We start from the raw sequence: 23,342 nt of genomic DNA, 5'->3' as shown, positions 1-23,342 counted from the left end.
GGAAGAAGCTTGGGTGCTTTTCAATTTGCGTATCAACCAAGAAACTGATCTTGCTCAAAAGTATTCTGCATTGTTTATTCTTTGTTTCAAATTGAACACTGCTAAGCAAAAATTTATAAAGAGAGGCTCAGGGGCCTGTTCCTTGATGAAACCCTCTTGTCTTGGCAGAAGGGACCTAGAGAAAACCTGTTGCTTTTCTAAAGCATGCGATGCTCTCAGGACTCCCACTGATCCTGTACAATGGAGGTATTTGGCTTTGCAAATAGCCCAGAACAGAGCACCCTGTTCTCAGTTCCCAGGTCTGCACACCTGAGGACTGATAAAAGGGGGCTGCCAGGTCTGCGCTGATACAGATCACAGGAGGAGCAAAGGGTCTTTGGCAAAGTTGTTCCATAGAAACCCGTCGCAGACCATTAAACAGACATCAAAAATGATGTGCAGACATATTTAAAACTGAAATTAGAATAAAGTACCTTTTTTCTCTTGGTGGCTCTGGTAAGCTGTAAGCTCTTTGCTCTACAAGACACAGAACAACAAAATGAAAATTAAGGCAGACAAACTAGACATTGTGTGTTAGTCTGAAATGTACACCTCCAACCTTTATCATTACACATGCTACCAGTTAGAAAATAATAAGAAAACACTTAAGTAGGGCATTGCTCTGGGTATTTTATCACTTTCCTAGTTTTGGGAAAGGATAAGGAGAAAACCAAAACATGGCAACATCGAATGACTTTAAGAACTAAGTTAGCATCAGCAAGGGACAGCAAATAATTTCAAGAAGGGAAGAAAATTAGTTCCGTTTTTTTGAATATTTTTCACCAGAGCTTCATCCCTTATACAGCAGACTAATCCCCCGACATATAGAATCAGTAAATATCTTAAAGCAAATCAGTAAATATCTTTTGCTTTCAGCAAAGCTCAAAGAAAGAGTCTTGAAGGCCAGCATAAGAGAGTCTACTTTAATATAGCTGCAATGCTTCTACAAAATCCTAGTGGCAGCCAGTCTGGAGATGTGCTCTGTGGCTCAGGGGAAAGGGAGAAGCCCCTTCCCAGTTGGACTTGTGCAGGTAGGAGAGCAGGCTCATGCAAGCAGCTTAGTGCCACCTTGTTTCTGGGTACTTACTACAGGGATGGAGCAGAGACACTGATCTAGACAGTGAGAGAGACAGGAGGGAACGGCCACTGTGGAGCACACCATCTACAGAGCAGGGACAAATCCTTTACCATTACAATCCACAACAGTGAGGAGGAAAACTGGGTTGCAAAGGGAACTGGACCAGACACGTAAGGAGGAGAATAGACGACAGCCCCTGAAATGTGTCACTGTCACCTCTACAACTGCCTACAACTGTCTTATTATAACAGAAAATGCAGGGTGGCGCCTGTGACTCAAAGGAATAGGGCACTGGCCCCCTATGAGAGAGGCCAAAAACTGCAAAAAAAAGAAAGAAAAATGCAGATACATCTGCCTACAACTATCTTGTATGTAATAGAAAATGCACTTTGAGGAATTTGAAGGCTTTATTGTATAGCCATTATTAAATGTTCCTCAAACTAAGTCATGGGCAGAAATCATCGTTCTTACTGTAAATAGGCTGAGGTACCAAGAATAAGCCATGTAACCAGGACAATCAAGCTATAAATAGAATAGACTCAAGCAGCTGATCCAATCAAATTGGATTGGATCCAATCCAATTCTATCCATCAGTTCATAGTAACTTTCAAAAGCACGTTGACTTCACTCCGCAAATCCTAATTGTAGAACACTTTTGAGCATCTTAGTGAGGTTGTCATTGTCATTTTAATATTGTCAATGTTCCTTTCTATCTAAGTCTACAACGTACCATAAAACTGGATTTTGTTTTACGTATGCAAGCATTAAATAATAAAGTTGCCACTACTGTACTCTTGGCTAAAAAACCCAAAAGGCATGAGAAATAATAGTAAGTAACCTTTTGGAAGTGACAAAGGAAAGAGAACTCACAAATAAAAAGGACTGAAAAAGCACACTTTTTTATTTTTGCAGTTTTTGGCCAGGGCCGGGTTTGAACCCGCCACCTCTGGTATATGGGGCTGGTGCCCTTGAGCCACAGGCGCCGCCCAGCACACCTTTTTTATATTACAGCTCATCTGTGGGAGCTTCCCACTGAGGCAAAAGGAAACGAACTCTGTTCAAATAGTGAAAATGTTTAGGACTATTGAAAACTAATCAAGAAAGGATATACAGCAACACCACTGTCAATTTACTTTTTATTAATCTAACCAAACAATGTAATATTAGGATATATCTTTGAACTAGGCAAGTTTTCATACCTGTACTTTGATTACATAAACACAGTTTAAATTGTTTTTTCTTCATCGAGATTTATTCTTCACCGGCCCTGTGGTTTTGACTGACCTACATGGTTATCAGTTTAAATGTCTGCAACCACACAGTTTTATACCCACTGGAATTTTTGTATATTTAGTGTGTAGCCTTAACCTAAATGGCCTGGTTGTAACTCTTAACTTCTGGACAGTATTAAACGTCATTGAAATAGCTCTGTCTTTACATATATATTCTAAAGGCAAGGTTTTATTGACTGAAAAACCAAAGGAATTGATGTCAGCTTTTTATTCTTTTTAACTCAAATGCAAAGATTTAAGGTTTATATTAAGACAAAGATACCCTTCCTGGATGCTCATTAGAGAATAAACAAATTAGAGCTCTTTTCACTCATACACAATCAATTTCCTCTCAGTGATCTGGTCAATAATTTCAAACTTTACCACCAACTGGCTCCACAAACCACGGATACCACAGGCATAGAGGCAAGGCCATTATTCTGCACACTACACAAAAAACTTAAACTGGGTTTCCAAATAGTAAAAAGTTAATTCCCCAACTAGGACTATCAATGAAAGATGACAAGCTGTTATTAAAATGAATTTCAACCTAACTAAGGCTGGGGAGACCTGGAAAACCCAGAAAGGCTTGTGAAATGAAAAACAAAGATCTAGAACAAATTCAATTTCTCTTCTTTATTCTTTCCTCTCAAGGTGTTTATAACCTATCTTACTTTCTCTTAGAACAGCTCTCCATCTCTTCACTCCACAAATAAAAAGACACTTATTATCAGTCTTGATAATATGTATATGTAAAGATAATATTATTATCTCTAATAATATATCCCAGAAAAGGGGAAAAAACACATAGTCACATTTTTTTGTATTTTATATATCTTTTCAATTATCTTCAGGCAACAAATACTCATTGAACATCTACCATATTTAAGACTTCATCTTAGGATGGACAAGTATGTTTTCAGCATTATTCCACACAGCATATAAATACAAAATATCAAACAATAACAACAATGTAATCAAGCAGGAATAAGAAAAAAGGAGAAGAAAACAGAGCAAAATACAGCTTGTTTTAAACACTGCATATTGGGAAAGGGAGAATAACTTCTTTCTGAACCTTTTAAGACTGTGAAGGGTAATAAACAAGGCATTATCTAATACAGTGACAAAAATTTTATTATAATGCTATGTATTATACATCAGCATGAATACTTTCAAATATGCCCTCATATATAATTATTGTATATTACTTCCAAAAAGGATGAAATAATTACATTTTAAAATACAGTTGAAAATGAGGGCAAGGGCTGAAAATAGCTATAGAGAGAGCTCTAAGTTTCACATTATTATTCTATTTATAGACCTGAATTCACTTGAAAAGTCATCAAGCTATATGCTTATGATACGCACCCTTTTGTATATATACCATATTTCAATTAAAATTTTACTGTATGAGTGTTATATTTTTAATTGCTTACAATGCCACAAAAAAATGTTGACATATATTACTAAAAGGTTGACAAATATGTTATTTCCACTCTCCAAAGGCCCTTGCTAAATAAAGAAAGAAGAAAATCCAAATACTTTGGCTCTGAGGAACTGAATTATTGCAGCAATTTATTGATAGGGCAAAGGTCATTTTTATAATTTTCTTAACATAAAATCCTCTAAAGCCCTCACGATAATAGGCCTGAAATCAATTCTAGCTTATGAAATCCTAGAGGAAAACATTTTATTTCTATATTCCCAATATTTCATCAAACTCCAATGTGGAACTTGACTGACATCCAAGGAGAAAATAATTTTTCTAAGCTTAAAAAAAATCAGTTATGAGAAGAGAATTGAAAATTTTTTGCCACCTGTTCTTGTATATTTCGTGTACTTAGGTCAAGCAAAAATCTGCTCTGGAACAGAGTGTTTTCAAAGCAAACGCTAATGATGCTCACCTTCGCTTGAATTGCACACTGTAAGATCACGCACCAACTGAGTTTTTCCTAAAGAAATTTTGGGCGATGAGCAAGAGTAAGACCGTGAGCGGACTCCAGAAAGCAACAATTCCTAAGAGAGATCAAAAGAAAGTTTAAGAAACACATGAGACTGGAAGGTCTGTGTTCACCAGGAACGTTATCAAGTTGGCATCTTTTAAAGAAGATTCAACTTGAACATTTCTGACATGATTTTATTACTTATTAGTATCTGTTTGCCTCTTTTTAATGGTACTGTCTTTTTAAGACTTTAGTAAACTTGAGTGTGGGGACTAGTTCCCATAAGTACATTAGGATACAATTATGATAGTCTAATCAACTTGGTTAAAAATGAAAAATAATGTCAAATGACTTTTTCTCTGCATATGCAACAGTAAGTTTGACTTATTTTTACGAAGTTGTTAGTATTCTGTTATCTTATACTGCAGCATTCGAACCAAATTCTACATTAACTGAGATCTCTGTATTTAAGGGTTATGCAAAGGTAGAGAAATAGTCCCTTGCAATTATAGAGTTTTTTAAACCTCCACCTACCTACTTAAACTTATACTGTTAGCTTCAGACTCCGGGAAAAAATACCCCCAATCACTATACAGATCTTTCTGGTCTGTACTCAGCTCATTTTTTGATAAAACTTCCATACGGCATTTCCTGGGATGATGACTGAGTATCACTGATTTACAAGTCTTCAACATTATTCCTTTTAAATCACCTGACATTTTTTGTTCCTGGTTTTCCAGTTACATATTATTTCTATCATATTGGCAGAAAATGTGACAATGCAACATGGCAAGGTCATTAAAACATGGTTTTCTTATATGTTTCAGTGAATTTTAATGAATATACAATAGAACCCATCAACACCATTATGGTGCCCAACTCCTATCCCAAAAGGTCTTAGGATTAATCCTGGCCATGCATTTATAAGATGCCACTTAAGATTTGGGCTAGGCTCGGCGCCTGTGGCTCAAGAGGCTAAGGCGCCAGCCACATACACCTAAGGTGGCAGGTTCGAATCCAGCCTGGGCCTGCCAAACAACAATGATGACTGCAACCAAAAAATAGCCAGGCATTGTGGCGGGTGCCTGTGGTCCCAGCTACTTGGGAGGCAGAGGCAGGAGACTCACTTGAGCCCAGGAGTTGGAGGTTGCCGTGAGCTGTGAGGCCACAGCACTCTACCTAGGGTGACAGCATAAGGCTCTGTCTCAAAAAAAAAAAAAAAAAAAAAAAAGATTTGGGCTAAAAGAAAATAATGCAAAATTATTTACTAAAATTAAGCCACTAGAAACTGCCCTTCATCAACACTGTCCTCATCTGTTCCCCCTGAATGAAAACACACAGTATCCTAAGTTCACTGATTTCGTTAAAGAGTCTAAATAAAAGTAGAACATAGAAACTTGACCTTGCTTCAAGGGGCCTTGGTCTGTGGTTGTCTTATGAGGGAGCACCCACAGGGCCGGCCTGGGCTGTCCTATAACCCTAACAGTGAGCTGGCCACAAAGGGCTCTAGCCAAAGGCCATCCTCGCCATTTCAATCATTTAAGGGAATCATTTTTTCACGACCATGAAACATCAAAAATTGTCCAAAACCCTCTGGCAAAACGTTATACTAGGTAATTACAGAGGCAAGGCAAGATATATTCATAGGACAGAATCTTCTTAAAAGTGAGCAGCATGAAACTGTTTCATAAGAACTAAATTATTTTTCATTCCAAGTAATGATGAGTGTCTTACAATTCCATTCAAAATGCAAAACCATGACGTGTCCACATTAACAACAGTACACATTTCTTATTATCCAGAAATGTCACATGACCCTTAGATTGGAAAGACTATGACAGCTCTACAGGCTGAGGGGGGAAAGATGCAGAATCTGTGGTCAAAAGACCTAAATGTGAGTTCTAACTCTATCACCAACTCGAGGCAACCTGAACAAAACTCTTAACCTTTCTAGATCCTCACTTGCTCAAAAAATAAAATGAAAGCACCACTTGCGTCCAAGTGAGTTATGAGCAAATTGAACACTTTGCACATTTATAAAACACATTTTGCATATTGTAGAGCATGGTACAAAACAATAGGCCATTATCATAACAACTGCGTGTTCCCAGTAAGAGAAGTTTTGCCACGGCACAGACTGTTTTACAGTCGTAAACTTAATTAAATAAACTTAAAAAGAAAACAAGTGGACAAAAACAGAAATAAAAGGAAAACGTAAATTCAAACATAAAAGGGCTTTTCTTGGGAGAGTTGAAGGATGTATTTAATTTTTTACAAAAAGTAGAATAAAGTGAAACTCCAATGTGAAAGTGCCAACAGGAGAAAATCTGACTCTGTTGGAAAAGTTGTCAAAGTTTATGAAGTTCCAGATTAGTTCGTGCAGCGAGGAACGTTCGATAAACATCACCTCTGCCTTACTGCCATCTACCCCATCACCTGGACCAAGTGAAAATGTATGTGAGCAAAATAACTTTGATCACTAAAATTCATTTAATATTACCCATTTTCCTCCCGTAGCTTGAACGATAATGGTAGAAATCACTGTAGAAAATGGTAAAATTTCTCAGCATGTAAAAGATGGTATGTACCCAAGGTGAATTAATAAAGACATAAATCAGCCACTGAAAGGACTATAAAAATTATGGGAGAGATTAAAAAAAAATAGCCTCAAATAGGTACCAATGCGAGTCTCAAAACAGTAATTTGCACATGTGAGTAAAGCACAATTTGTCTTCCAGATAGAGAAGGATAGATTTAAGCAACGTATTCTCCACATTGAATAATAAACTAAACTAATTCCAGTAAGAATACCTTCGACTGCAGACTACTTGATAGAGAAAGGGATTCAGCCCTGGAGATATTAAAATCCGGTTCCATGTTGGTCTCAAAAGAATCCAATTCATCCCCACTGGGAATCCCAGTTCTGGAAGAACTCTGAGACTCTGGAGTGTAGCAAGTGTGTGACTGCTCAGAACGCCCTTCTCCTTCACTGTCAGCATCCAGAGCATCAAGGCTGGAACTAAAGCGCAAAGCAAGGAAGTACGTCAGTAAATGGCCAACCCAGCAAGCCGACAGTCGTTGGTCCCTGATGCTCTCCATTCACATCCTCTCACTGCTGTGAGGTACAAAGGGTATTTATTCAATTTCCAAATAATGTTTCATTAGTTTTTATTATGGGGTTTTCCTCCCTCCAAACTGCTTTTTAAAGGAAATGTATGTTCCCCCAATAAACATTTTTACCTAGCAAATCCATTTCAGTTACCTTAAGAAACAAAAGCTGGTTTGAGTTAGGACTAACCTCACCATTTCTGTTTTGTGTAAATGTAATTATTGAAAGTCCTCAATAGTAGCCCTTCAAATATTTAAAATGCAGACCAAACACGGCCATGAGGTTGTCTGGAGGGAACCCCCCGGGGGGATTTGCACGTGAGAAGCACTGTGACATTCTCTCCTGTGTCCCCCAGCTAGGGAGCTCTGAGGACAGAGGGATACTATGGCGAGACCTGTGAAGATCTCACCTCAGCATTGTGTCACATAGAGTTCAGAAACGAGTCTCATGCACAGTCCCAAACATGTCACACTAAAGTATCACTTTTCGATATAAAGAAAAATGATTCCCATGAAAACCCTACCTCAAAGCCAGGTAGTAATTCTGTTTGATGACAACTTTTCCTTCCTCATTTAACTTCCATTGCCATAAAATTAAAAGGAAAGAATTTGACCTTCTTCATTCCAGTGTCGTTTCATAACATTACATTTTAAACCCCTCAAACCAACAGCTCTCATAGGCATGTTACTGCACAACGCATTTTTAAATGTATTTTGTGTTGCTTCTCAACAGTTCTGGAGTTAAAATCGAACAACACAATTAACTATCTTAGTTTTGAAGTACAAAGAACCAGAAAATGAAATTTTGAATTAACTCATTTAGGTTATTTTTCTTTAAAAGTTGTAAGTTACTTACTGGTCATGACTTACTACTGGTCATTGATTTAATAGGTCACAGGACTCTTAGAACAGAGGTCTTACTATACATGCCCCTACTGCTAACACTTAGATCTGTTTCTGATCCATGAACTGTTTCATGAGCACTACTGGGCATCAGAAAACCCTGTAGTACCTAAGAACTTCAGGTGGCACTGCTAAGGATTTCCAAAGTGGGGTCGTCTCCTTAGAGAACTCACGTAGGGCCTTCCCCTTGGCCTTGAGAAGAAAAGGACAGATTGGAAGTGGGCTTCACACTTTACCTCAATTGAGCACCCAAATGTCTTAGGGTTTACTAGATTATTTTGCATTAAAAAATTGAAGCTTATTGTCAAGAAAACTTTCCTGTTAAATGTTGGTGCTTTAAATATTACAATAACATAATTACAGACATTTCAAGATGCTACCTGGTTTCCTAAGACATCAAAAGTCCGACGGTAGAAGGACACTTTAAGGGAGGCAAAGCTTGCTGATGACTTGGGCCTCTCCATTCGCCTTCCAACTAGTGATCTCTGCACTAATACAAATTAGTTCTTTTAATGCTGGTGGCCTGCAATAATATCCTATTCTAGCACACGCCTTTGCAGCTATAGACAGCATTTCTCCATCTCCGTGAATATAACCTAGGAATACTAGCACTGTATTTTGCATACCACAAAATACGTTTTTTCTATTAACTCAAATGGGGCTACTGCTTTTCTTTGTTAAAGCTAGTAACCTAAGATCTTGGCAGCACACACCATATTCTTCAGGATTCTCTCTAGGTTCTCATTTTACCATAGTATTTTCCTAAATCCCATTAGGGGATAGGAAATCAATTCATTAGACTTCACAATACTAAAGAATAGAAATATCAGAATACATCCTACATGCTATTTCCTAAAACTTCACTTAAGTTTCGTGGGAGCCGGGGGGGAGAGGTTCACAGTGTAACACGCATCTCTTACTGTAGACGGTGGCAAAACAAAGGGTTGACAAATGCAAGTTTTTGAAGAAAACAAACACTTGTCTTCTAGCACCCCCATTTTTGTTGTATAGCATTTCTACATAGATGTTTTATTGCTTATTTCCTATTGTGGCTTCTCTAAACAGTTATTAAGTTTAAATAATATGTTTTGTGCATATTTTAGTTTCACCAAAATAATATTCTAAACCTTAGAAAAGTTAGGACTTAGGCCCAAGTCAGCCTTATGCTTATAGTAAGCCCCGTTTTTATTGTGTGCCCCCAAATTCCTCCTTCACTTATTAACGAATTAGGTACGCTTCACCTGGAGTTCATTATCAGTTGTACTACACACTGCCCCCATGGCATCCACTGAGGGGAGGACACACTGCCGTGGCAGAGGCCAGTGGGGCTTTCTGGGGTCCGCACTCCTACGTTCTGCAGTGCACAGGGGATGAAACTGGTGGGACCGACCGGCCAGAGAGTTTGTCTGTACAAAGGTCTCCCCTTCCTCTCCTTGTTTCCCCTCTTCCGCCTGAGCTGGGATATTGTCACAGAGCCCTAAATACCTTTACTCAGAGTAGCCGATTTTTTAATATTCTGAAGAAGAAAATTCTGTCTCCAGCAAGGACGTGTTTAAATCCCAAAGCAAGGCCACGATCCGGAAGTAGAATTCACACACTGGGCAAACGTCTGCGTAAGTAGAACAGAGAGACGTTTGTGCTTTCTCCGCCCTAGATTCCTGCAGGGCCTCCTCTAAAAAAACTTATTTACTTCTCAAGACTGGGGGTGGGGGGGAGGAGATTGTCATACAGTTGACAGATCTTAAAGATCTTGGCTGGCAGCCACTTGACACAAGCAGACATGTGGACCATTCAAAACAGCCTATCAATTCAATTTCTAGTAATGACCATCCAGCATCTACAAAGCTGTAATTCACAAAATATAAACCAAAGTCTTGTATTATTTAAGTATCCAACATAACCCTTGGTACCAATGCCTATTACTTAAAGTTTTACAACCTGGGCTCATATGTCAGTGCAAAGTACTATTTCTTTTTTTTAAATACAAAATCAAACAATCTATGATTATGGGGCACATACACCCATGCATAGGTTTCACTCCTATCAACTCTTCCTCAAAGCAAATAGACAACAAAGTGAATTACGAATATAGATACCCAGACGTGGACACACACATTTGTGTACACCACAAATATTAATATATGCAGTCATATCAAATATGATTAAACTATTGTCTTAATGATGTTTTTATATATACAAGAAAATATATATAAGGTAAAACAGCAAAATAAACATGGCATAAATTTTATAATATAAAATAAATATGTAAATAAAACAATCACCCAGGAGCCCACCCAACTTGAAACCTGAACCTTGGCCATACCATGGGAACTCTTACGGCTCATTCCATTCCCAGCCCCCTACTTCCCTCCCTAGATGTGACAACTATCTTGAATTTAGGGATTTTTTCCTCTTCATTTTCTTTTTTTCTTTATAGCCCATGCACATATATATGTGACCCATAATAATATATTGTTTGACTTTGCATTTAAAAACAATAAAATCAAACTGAAGTATTTTGCGGCTTACTTTTTTCCCCAACTTTATGCTTCTGAGACCCATGTTATTATGCATGTCAATGTAGTTGTGTACTTGTGTTAAATTCATTTTCATTACTGTATAGTCTTCCATGGTGTAACTACACATAATTTATTTATTCCACATTTGGGTTATTTCCTGCTGCTATAAATACCCATGCATACATCTCCTACTATGCAGGAGGAAAAATGCATATTCAAGTTCACAAGATAATGTCAAATTATTTTCCAAAGCTGTTCTACAAACTTTGCTCCTATCAACTGTACATAACAGTTTTCATTATATGCATTCTCACCAAAACATAGTATTGGTAGACTTTATAATTTTTGTCAATCCACCAAGTCTACACTGGTATCTCAGTGTGGTTCTCCTCTATTACATTTTAGTCAGTTTTAAGTATCTTAATAGTTTTAAGTGTCTTACTTTCAAATCAATGAATACAGGAACCTAAAGGGAGGGCAATTTTTCGATATAGAGATAAGAGTGATGGGGGCAATGAAAAGTTAAAAAATAGAATTTTCCAAGTCTAACTATGAGGTTCCTTGAATTTCTACAGTTTTTCTCTAGAACACAGCACCTTACCTTCTTTTCTTTAGATGACTTTGTTCTTTTTCAAATCCATGCAGACCTAAAGAAAGATTCAGATTGGAAGCGCACGAGCTAGACGGTGACCCGAAGGACTGCTGAGCATCAATCGTCGCTGTCCTTTCGCTGTCCTCACTTAGTGGGGACACACCGGGGCTGGTTTCAGTAGGAAGGATGTGCTTACAGCTCTGAGGCTCCAAAGTGGAACCCATGGATTCAGGGCTGGTGTTGGTGGTGAATCCCTCTATGTTAATATAGTTGATATCCAAATCACCAACCTGGAAGTGGAAGGAAAAATATTTCCTGAGTAAATGCAGGAAAGATTGGCTTAGCTAAGAATGAATAAAATCTTTCCAATTTAAAAGCCTTCTGTTTTATCTTCTTTTGCTTGTTCTTGTTTTGCTTCATGGAAACAGGTAACTCTTTCATGAGTGGTTTTTGTTCACATGGCTGCTATCCCATAATTCACAAAAAGGAAGATCAAGTGAGTGTTTTATAAAATTGCTCTTTATTTCAAAACCAGAAATGGATAACGCTTTTAACATTTTATGAACCACTGACTCAAAATGAGGGGGGGAAATATTTTTTTTGAGAAAAAAGCTAAAAAGTATACAGCATTATTCAGTAAGTAGCTCATAGTTATCTGGGCAACCAATGTAATAGTGGTCACATAAATCTGATTCTCCAAAAAAGCCATCACCAAACAAAAACAAATAAAACTACATAAAGGCATTTACATAACACAATTAGAAGACAAAAAATGCTCCAAACTTCAAATTACCTGTAAATAATAAAATAAACATCAAAGCCAGGATGAAGGACTATGAAATCCTTCACACTCCTGCCATAAGACCCTACAGAGAAAAAGGGCAATCTGGGAAAATATGAGTGGCAGATAGAGGAGGGAACTAGTGGAGATCCAAAGACGTATCTAAAATCATCACCAAAAAGAAAAAACCCAGCCTATATTTGTAAAAAAGAGTCCTGGTTGAACAAAGCACTCGCTCAAAAAACAGGAGTTTGAAAGTACTTGTGATTTGAGGTAGTGGTCATTACAAGCATTGCTTCCAGGGAAAAAGAGGGTAGAAAAGAAGAGAGTGAGACCAGTTGGAGATGGGGTAATGAAGGGGAAAGACACAAAAAGGGAAAATTTAGGATTCTAAATCATTAAGCATCATCACAGTAATTGACTACGGCAAAACCCATCAATGAATGCTCAAAACAATGGGTAAAAGTCTAAGATTAAAATGATGTTTACAGAGACTCAAAGTATCTCCCAACAAGACACTTAATAATTGAAGAACAAACAACACTAAATTTACTAAAGAGAAACTTGGCAGATCAAAGGTAAAATCACCAATAAGAGGACAGACTGATGTCATATGCCTTCTGATATAGTGCTCTGAGAGGACCACATCATCGCTTCTGCAGTATTCTTGCAAAAAAAATGCGTAGCTCGAATCCAGTTCTGAGGAAATATCAGGCAAACCAAAATTTCAGAACACTCTAGCAAAATCAAAAACAAAAAACTGGTCTGTATTCTTCAAAAATATCAATGTTGGGGGGACAAAGACAGGTTGATTAAGGGTACAAACATATAGTCTGATAGAAGAAAAAAGATCTACTGTTTGATAAACAACGGGATGACTATAGTTTACAGTAATCTAGCACTTACAAAATAACTGGAGGGGAATAATTCCAATGTTTCTAGTGTTAAGACAAATATTTAAGGAGATGGATATCCAAATTACACAGATTCGATCTTTACAAATTATATGACTATATTAAATTATCACATGTACCCTGATAATATGTACATTATATAACAATAAAAAATTACCAAAAAAGACAAAGACTGAGACACTGTTCCAGGTTAAAGAAGACTAAAGAGATAATTAAAAGCAATGCATGTGATGGAATGTTCTTATATTGCAAAGAACATTATTGACACTACAGACTGAACTTGAATAAGGTCTACAGATAGCTAACAATATTGTACCAATGTTAATTTCCTGACTTAGGTAACTATACTGTGTTTATATAAAAGAATGTCCATGTTTTTAGGAAAATACTTGAAAGATTAAGAGGTAAAGGGACACTATAAGTATCCTCACCACACACACACACAAAAACGGTAACTAGGTGAGGTGACGTACATGTTAAATGACCTTGACTGTGGTCATCATTCCACCACGCATACATACATCAAACTTCACATTGAACATGTCAATTATACGTCCATAATGCTGAAAAGCAATAAATAAATATCACAACATAGCTACAGCACACCAATTATTACCCTGTATCTTGAAAGAATATTCCTAGAACTCCCACTTTGTCCTAAACTCCACACCCTATTCTAGATTTCTATAAATAGGAATGACATTCAACTGGTTTATACCAAAACAACTATACCAGTTATTTACAGCTCATGTCCATTCTGATTTATTGATTTCTGTCATTGTCAATACCATCCCAATTCATGCCATGTAATAATGCTTTATAACAAAAGGGAAAAGCAGAGATATCGGAGTCAAAGGCTGAAAATGAGAATCACCAGACAGACAAAAAGCATATACCACAGAAAAACATCTATAAGTAACAGGGTAAAATTTGTGCGTACTAACAACCACAGGTAAGATGCCTTACTGCTGAGCAAGCCACTATATGGAGCATCTTACATGATGATTGCGTTTTAAAGTCAGACGGGTAAGGCAGAAATTGTCTATTGTCAAAGTAATTCTTTTTTTTTTTTTTAATTGAATGGCAACTATGTACATTAATGCACTTCTGGGGTCAAAGTAATTCTTGAAAGTCCCTTCAATCTCCCATAAATAAGAGTGTATAGAAATCTTCAGAGCCATAACTATATTTTAATTTTTAGAAATACTCCAATTTGAGGTTCACGGAGCTAGAGGACAGAACAAAAGATGAGGAGATGTTGATACATTCAAACCCTCTGCTTTTATCAGATTCACGTCACCAGTCTCTGCCAGGGCATGGTGGGAAATCCTCAAATGCTCCAGCCTCCACGTAACATGACACTATTCTGTTTTAAAGTTAAAGCTCTCACCTTAGGACATGTTAATAGATGTGTTGTAAGGACTAAACAAGCAATTTATGTGACAGCGTCCTATCGAGCTGGGACCAAGCATTTGATCATTACCATTTTCTGGATTTAAATGCAAATACTGCTGACTCAGATCGAGATCGTAATATATACTTTTCTGAAAAGCTGTAGAGAAGGTATTGGTCAGACAGGTGTCATTTTCTACTTTTGCCCCACTGAACAGCTCTCCCATGTCTTAAGGGCCTCTCCCTGATGGTGCTTCTTGGTAGGGTAAGGTGTGTTGTGCTCTGAAATCATTTCCTCCATTCAGTGCCCTGTGATGAGACTCCCCAGCAGTAGTATCCCCTGTGTTGCTCTTAGGCTGATGTTTTCAAAGGAACACAACAATGCTAAATGTATTTCTCGCAAGCTCAGGTTTTGGACAGAGGTAGTATCAGTCATGTCTCACCTGGTCAATCACCATGCAGTTAGCATACACTTCATCACCTCCATTCAGCATGTCCGAGAGCCGGCCTGCAGCAAGCGACGCTGGGGGATGCTTGGATTTTTTGAGGACATCAAAGGAGCGATCTAGAAGAAAAACAAAAACAGGACAAACAAAGAAGAAGGGATGTATTTACTGTCAAGCTTTATCTTCTTAATCAAACCATAAGAAAAAAATCAAGAGTGCATTTTTTAAGATGACATTTTTCTGTCTTTATATTTTAAGTTGTACGTGCAAGTGTTTTCTCTAAACCTTCTCAGATACCCACAACATTCATGTAGAATGAAGAGTTGTAGACAGATAAATATTTTCCTACTTAAAGCACCATTTTCCCCATTATTAGAAGTCTTTGTAAAATGAATCAGATATTTGCCTTCAATTTCTAAGATTAAGGTAAACTTCGTTTCCCTTTACCAATAACTTGGAAACATCACTGGCTGTGCTATGGCCCTCAGGTTCCACTGACATGTTCAGACTCATGACCCTTTGCTAAAGGACCTCAGAGCACAAAGCCCAGCAATTCTGGCTCTGTACTGCCTGCTGTACAGGCAGGATCTCACACCGGGTCAGGGGGCTCATCTGAATTACAGAAGTGTCTGTGCTTGTCTCCATAGTCTCAGCTTTGTTCTCAAGAAGAGGTTGCTCAAAGCAGAGTCCCAGAGAGTTGAGATGTCACTGCATTAGTAGGAAAGGATGAGTTGAAGGTAATCAAAAGTATTCAAGCTAGAATACCTTGATTCTTGATTATTATTATGCTTTTACATTATGCGGTTATGAGGATTAAATGAGTTCAGCCATGTAAAGCACTTGACAAGTGCCTGGCACTAGTGCTCAGTAACAATTGCTGTTGTTATTATTATTATTATTATTATTATATAAGTCATGATTTCTAACCATGTGAGGTACAAGGTTATTAATAACAGTCATAGTGTATTATGACAGATTATCAATATCTCTAAATGACTTTGGGCAGGGTAGATTCCATGTTACATCCATAGTGAACGCCATCCCACTAACATCTCAGTAAGTTTCTTCAAGTAGGTACAAAAACAAAGGATTTGCCATGATTCCATGAGAAACAGCACATCCCACTACCTATCTTATCTTGAAGCATAAAATCTGGGAAAGGAAAAAATATCGTATATGAAACCAGCACATTGTACCCCCCATGACTGCATTAATGTACACAGCTATGATTTAATTTAAATAAAAAATCTGGCCAAGGAAAAAAGATTAAATCACAAACAAAAAATTTCATTCTTTCATAGAAAGTCCTAGACAACATTATAAAAGCTCTGAATCGTACAAGCCAAATAGCTCTGGTTTCAGAGACTGCATCTAAATCTACCTCTTGCCCACAGAACCCTGCCGTGAGATTTTATTAAGCTTCTGGAGGACATATGCAAAGTAAAAGGAAAACAGTTTTTTCTTGGATCCTCGATGTATTTCTTGATCAACTTGTTAAATAGCTAGCGATACAATAGACAAAGCCCACACAAGTTCACAAGTATGACCTTCATGACCAATTACTACACATTTTCAGCTAACTACACAAAAGAAAAGCAAGGTTCCAAAGGTTATCAATCAAGAAGCTGGGAAAACTCTTCCAATGAATTCTAAAGAAAATACTTGCTCACTTGTCATTTTACATAATGGTTTAAAAACAATCATAAATAACTCAACACAGTCCTCTGTGGTGTAATTAATCCAGCTTAAGTGGTCTGCAGAGTCGTAGGTTCACAGACTATAAAACACCCGGCATTTCTGCCACCAATGGGGGGGGGGTGTTCATGCTCCTTTTTAATCATGGCCAAATTAAAGCTTCATGGATAATTAGACTGATCTAAGAACTACCAAGATACTCAGCAGGACAACTGCCAATAATTGATGGATTTCATCGTAAAAATATAAAAGCAAGTGAAGTAATACACAACATTGCATGGTGTCAGTAAATGCATTGCCCAGTCACTGACAGTCGTGATCTTAACCATCACGGAGAATGGACCAGAGAACTCTGGTCAAGACTGACCATTTGCTTCAAGGATGAGCAGGACCAGAAACTACTGCAATCTTCATATACATAGTCAAAAGGCACTTGGATTCAACTTTCATGAACAAATCTGCCAAGCACTACATGGCAGGTATGATTCTACATCAAGATCACATCCCTGTCCAAGCCGGGGTCTAATTTGTTTTCTGCACGATTAATTTGATTAGAGTTTTAGAAACATAATGTAACTTAGTTACGAAGACAGGTCCACAATATCTTAACTGTAATTCTGAAATGTAGAAAGCTCGGAAAATCAAACTGTTTTTCTGTAATTTCGGTTCAAAAATGTATTTGGTGGCAAAAATCTGACCTGAGTCCACAGTAGACCATGGATAGTCTTTTTTTTTTTTTTTTTTAACTGCCCTTGCTGTGGCTGTTCATATATTTCACTACAGAAAATACTAACAAGCCTGGTGATGACACTGTCCCAGAGTCTCCTACGGGAGTCATCATAGCCAGCATTAAGGACCATGCCAAAATGATCTGAAAATTCTGAACTCCATAACAAATCTGGTCTCAAAGGTTTCAAAGAAGAGGTGACAGATCTCTACAAAATTAACCATATCAGATATTTGACCAACACTTCTCAAGTTCTTGCCGTTCCTTTACCGAATTCACAATTTGGTCCTTATCTACATGTCATCCACATTACACATTCTCCAGTGCAAATCTTCGGATTGACTCACCACTTTTTCTTTAAAAAAATTCTTACTTAAAAAATACTCTTAATTGTTTATTTGTTTTTCTCTTTCTTTATCCTATTTTCCTAGTTCCCTGCACTCTATTCCTGACTTTCCTGCTTCACTGTTTCCTGTCTCTGCTCTTTATGGGTACCACTGTGAATTCCAGAAATTCTATACCAGATTATGAGACCACGTGATTCTTGAGTTAACAATGGACCATTTCAGCAGATAGATATAGATATAGTTTATAAAATGATGGTAAGTTAGGACCTTGAAAAGTCTCTGAAAATTCATCACATGTCCCCTGGTCTGGCTCACAGAAAGTACTCTGTAGAATAAGTAGGTACGAATGAGGGCTAAGCCTTATTAATTCCTCCGCAGTGTAACATCTGACAGCCTGAGGAAGCAGACCCATTTTATGAGCTGATTCACAGCAACTGAGTCCTGCATCACGTTAGGAGGTAGGGGAAACCACGAGATTATCAGAAGTCAGTTGTCCCCCTCGAGACAGCTTTAGGAAATAACGAGAAAACTCAATCCCTTCATTTTACAGTTTAAAATGTTGGGATGCAGAAAGCTTGTTATTTGCTCAAAGTTTGTAATCAAGCAAGTGTGAAGGAAAGAGTAAAAAGGAGAGGAAGAGCTGGGGAGGGAGTCCTTACTGCTGACGTAGAAGGATTTTGTACTCTCCCCAAGCTGGGGGGAAGTAGAAGAAGAAAATATTTCTAAGATAAAAAAAGTACAGAGCCCAATGGAACACTTGCCCCTCACCCTTTGAAGGTTTGCTGAAAACCAAGTGACACAAGGCAGATTAACAGGAGAAAAGCCATACAGAGCACAAGGGAATCACAGGAGAATGGTTATCCCAGAAGTACCTTGTTTATTAAGAATTAACTATGCTGAGCTGGTGCAGTGGCTCACGCCTGTAATCCTAGCACTCTAGGAGGCCAAGGTGAGTGAATCGCCTGAGCTCAGGAGTTCGAGAACAGCCTAAGCAAGAGACCCCCCCCCATCTCTACCAAAAATAGAAAAATTAACCAGAAGTTGTGATGGGCTCCCATAGTCCCAGCTACATAGGAGGCTGAAGCAAGAGGTTTGTTTAAGCCCAAAAGTTTGAGGTTGCTGTGAGCTGTAATGCCACAGCACTCTACCCAGGGTGATAGAGTGAGACTCTGCCTCAAAAAAATAAAAAGAATTACCTATGCCCACTGTACACAGAAAGTCATTCTCTATAAAAGCGGAAGAAAACTATACATACAAAACAATGAAATTGGCTCGGCGCCTGTGGCTCAAGCGGCTAAGGCACCAGCCACATACACCTAAGGTGGCGGGTTCGAATCCAGCCCGTGCCCACCAAACAACAATGATGGCTGCAACCAAAAAATAGCCAGGCATTGTGGCGGGTGCCTGTGGTCCCAGCTACTTAAGGCAGGAGACTCGCTTGAGCCCAGGAGTTGGAGGTTGCTGTAAGCAGAGAAGCCATGGCATTCTACCCAGGGGCTCAGCTTGAGCTCTGTCTCAAAAAAAAAAAAAAAAACAATGAAATTGAATTCTGCCTAAATACAGTTGCCTATCAGCAACTCTGCCTATCAACAGCTCTCTGAGAGGCCTGTTCTCCATTTCTGTAAAGGGAGGTTCTGAAGGTTTTAAGAAGTATTAAAACTGCAAGGATACCACACCACGACTTTTTCCTTCAGTCAACAGAAAGATCAATAGAGAACTGAAAAGGAAGCACCTGCCTCACTCTATTACTCACTGTCATCAGTATTAGGCTGGCCACCTCCAAGATAGATTGTTCCCAGAGGACTTCTCCCTACACTCGGGGAAAGTGGCCCAGCCATGCGCATCACCCTGTCATTCAGGTAACAACTCCACTGAGACAAGGTCTCGTTGCCGGGCATGACTGTAAGAGCATGCCATAGCAGTGACGAGGGGAAGCCTCTGTCTCCACTCTAGTTCTGTCACCCAGAACCTGCCAAGTAAACTTGGTTGGTCCCTTGCTGCTACTGTGGATAAAACTGGCAGAAATCCTTTTGAGCATTCTCTGGAGCATCCACAGAGCCTCCACTCATCAAAGGACACCTCGAGATACTAGGAACTAGAAGCAGACACAGACTGACAATCCAGAAAAGGACGCAGACTAACAGGACATGGCTCCATTATTAACTTCAGGGCTGGTCACTGCAAATTCTGGGCTCCAGGCCAGCAGAAGGGGACTGACTGTGAAAAGAAAATAAGCCTTGAGAGTATGTTCAAATAAACATCAGCTACATATATTTAAGTGACTAATTGCTCTGCTGTGTTTCAGCCCATTCAAAGAAAAAGCTATGAAGATTTCATTTAAAAAAAATTAAACTTCTCAAGATTTTCAATTACTTCCATATGTAACTGTTTTAGAAGTAAATTAAGTGAAAAATTATCCCCTCCAAAAATGTTCTTCAGGTCCTTTTTTCAATGAACACAGAGAAATAATTTACAGTAAGAATACCAGCTCTTTATCTTAAATCGATACTCTTATAAAAGGTTTTTCTCTCCGCAAAAAGTTAACTTTGTAATTTTACTGATAGCATTAATTGTTAATATTTAGTCATCTATATTTCAAAGACACTATAAAAGTAACCAAAGCTCAGTTCCCATAAAAATGGCTGGAGGTTTTAAACGAATGAAGAGTAGTACACTGCAGGAGTTAAAAGCATGGGCCCTGGAGCTAGACTACCTGGGGTTCAAAACTCTACTCCACCGTGTGTTAGCTGTGCAACCTTACATAAGTTACTTAACCTCTCTGTTCCTCCATTTCCTGATCGTAAAATGAGTACAATAACATCTCTCTCATAGGATTGTTAAGCCAATTAAATGCGTTAATATTTGAAGTGATTAGTGTAGAATCAGACACAACGTAAGCACTATGTAAATGCTTGTTATTATTATGGAAATAAATGAGATTGTGTAGTTTTGACGCTTTCATGTGGTTCTAATTCTTTAAAAAAAAAAAAATCATTTCAACCTTGGCTAGAACTTTACATGTTTAAAAACAACCCAAGGCCACTGGCACACACAAAACATTCCATTTGCTTCACAAAAGAGCATGTAAAATGTTGTAACTTTTATTTCAGATTTAGCTCATTATAAGAAATGTTGAAGTCTATCCTGGACTTGGTGACTGAAAACATAAAATGCAAAGAGAAGAGAAAAGCTGTAAAACTGCCCATAGGATTTACCTCCAACGACTCAAGGAGATCTCACGAAAGGAGAGGGATTATAACCCCAGAACAAACAAAGAATAAAGTCAGACAATCAGAGACAGCGTTTCTGGAGAACAAAGGGAGGATTTCAGGGCCTAAGATGCCCTAACATGATGAAGTGGACGGGGGCCAGCTTCTCACTGCAGAGCGCCTGGAGCATAAACAGTCACTCTGAGGGGATCCCCAGCTCTCCCCGGGCCCATCTTTCTCATTGCTTTGTAACGTGATCTAGGTGACTCGACAAGGGCTCCCTGAAGCCAAAATTTTCATCAGCATGTCCTTGCTAGATGCTCTAGTTGGGTGACACAGGAGACAACTGAAAGTAAATCTATTTCACCTACAGAAAGCAGGGGAATTGGGACTAGTGAGGGAGAAGGGGACGGCCCTGCCGATACCTTCCTCTGTCATTCACAACCACCTCAAGTCCAGCAGGAAACAGACCAGCCTAGGACCTCTGCAACCTGACTTCTAATGAAATCCACTCTCCCCCAAGAAGCAGTGGGCCTTGTAGCTAAAGGAAAATGTGGCCTACTTGACTGGTTATGTAAGAGACTCACACCCAGACATAAACAAAGCCGGCTAAGGCAGTTTTCTGCAAACGTACTGCTGACCTGGTTCGGCCCCTCTGTGTGCCAAACTCTCGCCTGCAGAAGTCAGGTGAGGGCCTTTCAGTCCAGAAATCTCTTAAATGGGGCTGGGCAGACTGGTCTCCTTCATTTATCCATCATATTTTGTTTTAAGTCTAGAACTCTGTGAACACAGCAGGAGGATTTATTGAGAAGGACTAACTACAACATAATGGGAAAGGCTTAGAGTTCAGTTCCTGTCATCCATTGAAACGGTGCCCCGGGGATCAACCACGACCCCCTACGGCAGAACGTACTATCAGTTGTCAGTCTCAACCTCTGCGAGCCACTGCAACAGTGTGAACAGTTCACGGCTCTCCTCCCGCCCTCAGCCTCCAGGACAGCTTTGCTCTCAGGTCTCTTCCCACCTTACCAGCCTTTCCTTCCCAGTCCCCAGGCCGGTTCCTCCTCATCTTGTGGATTTTGGCAGGTTGCTTTGCTCTGGGCTCCATCCTCTCTCTCCTCTCATTCATTGCACCACACACTATCATGTCATGGTGACTCCAATTTTCACCTCCAGGCCAGACCTCTTCCCTGAGTCACAACTAGCTCCTTGACATCTCCACCCAAGCACAACAGGCCCCAAACCGATCTCTTGGATCCCCTCAAGAATCTGACCTTTTCTCATCAGCTGCACTGTCACTCATAGTGTAGTCTTCTTCCTACACTATGACAACTGTCTCCTGATCGGTCTCCCTGCTTCCACTCTGGGTCCTCCATAGCTTATTCTTCCCAACACAGTCAAAGCAATCTTTTAACAAAAGAAATCCAATCATGTCATGCCTCTTCAAAATTCTCCAATACCTTCCCATCTCATTCTGAGTAAAAATCACACTTTACCATGACCTACAGTGCCTCCCATAGCCTGCCCCTCCTCCACCTGCACCCAGCCTCTTTGAAGCCCGGCGGCTATTCTACTCCAGCCACAATGGCCGTCTTGCTGTTCTCCACCAGGGCTCTTTCCACTGCATATCCAGATGCCTTATTTCCTCACTGTCTTAACGCCTCAGGTCAAATGTTACCCTATCAAAGAGGTAATCTTACTCTACTCTGAGCTGTGACAGGAACGTCACTTTCTCATTCATTCATCCACTCACCCATTCATGCATTTATCCTTTTTTTTTCCCCAACATTTACTCAGTGTCTACTAATTGCAGGCACTGTGTGACCTGCTGGACCAGCAGAGGGCCAGGGACTCTGAAAAACATCCTCAAAGCACAATCATTACTCTCTATTCCCCAGGAGGTCCCCTGCTACAGCCAAGAGCCTGTCCTTCTCCCATCTCTCACCATTTTCCTCTGCGTTCTGTCCTATGATATCTACCACAGTGTGATGACAAGGAAGTTTTATTTTACTCCTCATGGGAGGATAAATAACTTCCTGGAATCTAAGCTACAAATGGATTTTGTAGACGCCAAACACGATACCATGCAGTTACTGTGCCCTCTGGTAGTAGCAGCAGCCCAAGAAAATTTGTTTAAAATCCTTTCATTTGGCTTGGCACCTGTGGCTCAAGTGGCTAAGGAGCCAGCCACATACACCTAAGGTGGCAGGTTCGAATCCAGCCTGGACCTGCCAAACGACAATGACTGCTGCAACCAAAAAATAGCTGTGCGTTGTGGCAGGCGCCTGTGGTCCCAGCTATTTGGGAGGCTGAGGCAGGAGACTTGCTTAAGCCCAGGAGTTGGAGGTTGCTCTGAGCTGTGAAGCCACGGCACTCTA

The 23,342-nt window shown here is 39.3% G+C and overlaps 1 protein-coding gene across 1 annotated transcript in view; it reads right to left on the bottom strand.

Annotated features, from left to right (window-relative positions):
- Positions 1 to 23,342, bottom strand: part of ARHGEF28 (Rho guanine nucleotide exchange factor 28) — a 122,770-nt gene that overhangs the window by 88,762 nt on the left and 10,666 nt on the right. Inside the window, exons 2-6 of the mRNA XM_003785909.3 lie at positions 14,984 to 15,105; positions 11,463 to 11,743; positions 7,143 to 7,350; positions 4,293 to 4,404; positions 474 to 516 (exon numbers count right to left, since the gene is read on the bottom strand). Of these exons, the coding sequence (XP_003785957.1) occupies positions 474 to 516; positions 4,293 to 4,404; positions 7,143 to 7,350; positions 11,463 to 11,743; positions 14,984 to 15,105 (766 nt within the window). The remainder of the gene's footprint in view (positions 1 to 473; positions 517 to 4,292; positions 4,405 to 7,142; positions 7,351 to 11,462; positions 11,744 to 14,983; positions 15,106 to 23,342) is intronic.

This window comes from Otolemur garnettii, unplaced genomic scaffold (genome assembly GCF_000181295.1).
Source record: "Otolemur garnettii isolate 467f Iridium unplaced genomic scaffold, OtoGar3 scaffold00017, whole genome shotgun sequence".
NCBI classification, from domain to species: domain Eukaryota; kingdom Metazoa; phylum Chordata; class Mammalia; order Primates; family Galagidae; genus Otolemur; species Otolemur garnettii.
The sequence above is the reverse complement of the archived record's forward strand: the minus strand, read 5'-3'. Positions and strand labels throughout refer to the sequence as shown.